General features: G+C 47.2%; 1 protein-coding gene across 1 annotated transcript in view; it reads right to left on the minus strand.

Annotated features, from left to right (window-relative positions):
• The window catches only part of LOC106819451 (nuclear pore complex protein Nup155-like), a gene marked incomplete at its 3' end in the record, with an annotated part of 30,957 nt that overhangs the window by 22,055 nt on the left and 7,366 nt on the right, over window positions 1-1,536 (minus strand). The window contains exons 9-11 of the mRNA XM_014824086.1: window positions 952-1,025; window positions 508-599; window positions 53-167 (exon numbers count right to left, since the gene is read on the minus strand). Of these exons, the coding sequence (XP_014679572.1) occupies window positions 53-167; window positions 508-599; window positions 952-1,025 (281 nt within the window). The remainder of the gene's footprint in view (window positions 1-52; window positions 168-507; window positions 600-951; window positions 1,026-1,536) is intronic.

Below are 1,536 nucleotides of genomic sequence, written 5' to 3' on the forward strand. Positions count from 1 at the left end.
TATATATATTTTTATTGCAAACAAGTTATTTTCAATGCTGGTGTCTCCGAGCAGTGGGTGGGGGTATACCTGTGTGTGTGATTGCCAGCAGATAAAGGTTGGCTGACTCACTGCCTTTCAATGCTGCAATGTGTACTATAGGCTTGAAGTTTGACTTGTCTATCGTTCTGCAAGGGGAAACAGTGTAAGCAATTGCTGATTATTGCTGAAGAGATTTTTGATATCAATAGACTCCGAATTTGTATGCAACATGGACATACACAAAATCACATGCAGGCACATGAACAGTCACATACGCAAGCACATACGCACGCACACACACGCACGCACACACACGCACGCGCGCACATGCACATTAACATACACACGCACTAACATATATGCCTGCACGCAAGCCTAAATGCACACACAGAAACTTATGTACACAAACACACATACACGAGCACGCACGAACACACACACTCACGCACATACACATGCATGCACCCACGCACGTCGCGCTCTCACCTTGCGATGAGCGATGCGTTGTAGAGAATCGACTGCTGCGTGAGAGAAGCCACCTTGGTCATTCCCAGGCCATCCCTGCCCAGGTCAAACACCTGCACACGCAAAGCAAGAAAAATACAAGCCGCTCTACAATCACACAGAATCTTACAAGGTTGGTTCAAAAAACATGAATTTTAATTGAAGTTGGTTTTTTTCAAAATTAATATCTTATTCCTGAGCTATAAAGTTAGCAAGGTTACACAAAATTAGTCGCATAATAGAAGAACTGACAGTAGTGCTAAACGTGTAGGAACTTTTGTAGGATACATTTTTCTCAAGTCACTTAGCATGTTACTTTTACATTATAAACCGTAAGCAGGAAGCGTTACGTGTACTGTGTGCCATGCCTCTTTTATGAAGGACAGATAGCAAGCACAATTAATTTAGGTCACGTAGGCTAGCTACCTGTATCGTTCCCTTCTCTGAACGCGTGTAGAGAATGTGTCTCGCATCGTCCGTGTCGATTTGTACCAGCGGATCTAAAACATACGATGACAATGCGAAATTCGCTTTGGTCGCCACAACAGATCATGATCGTGTGCCTTCCACCAGTAATCGCCCTGGAGTTTAAAACTCACCTCGTCCTTACCCTCTTTTCCCACTCACACACTCCCCCTCCCTTCCTCTCACACACTCCCTCTCCCTTCTCCTCACACACTCCCCCTCCCTTCCCCTCACACATTCCCCTTCTTCCTCCCACTCACACACTCATCCTCCGCCTCCCCCTCACACAATCCCTCTCCTCCTCCACCTTACACATTCCCTTTCCACCTTCCCCTCACACACTCCCTCCCTTCCTCTCACACACTCCCCCTCGCTTCCCCTCACACACTCCCCCTCCCTTCCCCTCATACATTCCCCCTCCTTCCCCTCACACATTCCCCTTCTTCCTCCCACTCACACTAGTATGCAGCATGGACATACACAAAATCACATGCAGGCACATGAACAGTCACGTACGCAAGCACATACGCAAGCACATACGCACGC

Source organism: Priapulus caudatus, unplaced genomic scaffold (genome assembly GCF_000485595.1).
Source record: "Priapulus caudatus unplaced genomic scaffold, Priapulus_caudatus-5.0.1 Scaffold39, whole genome shotgun sequence".
Lineage (NCBI taxonomy): Eukaryota > Metazoa > Priapulida > Priapulimorpha > Priapulimorphida > Priapulidae > Priapulus > Priapulus caudatus.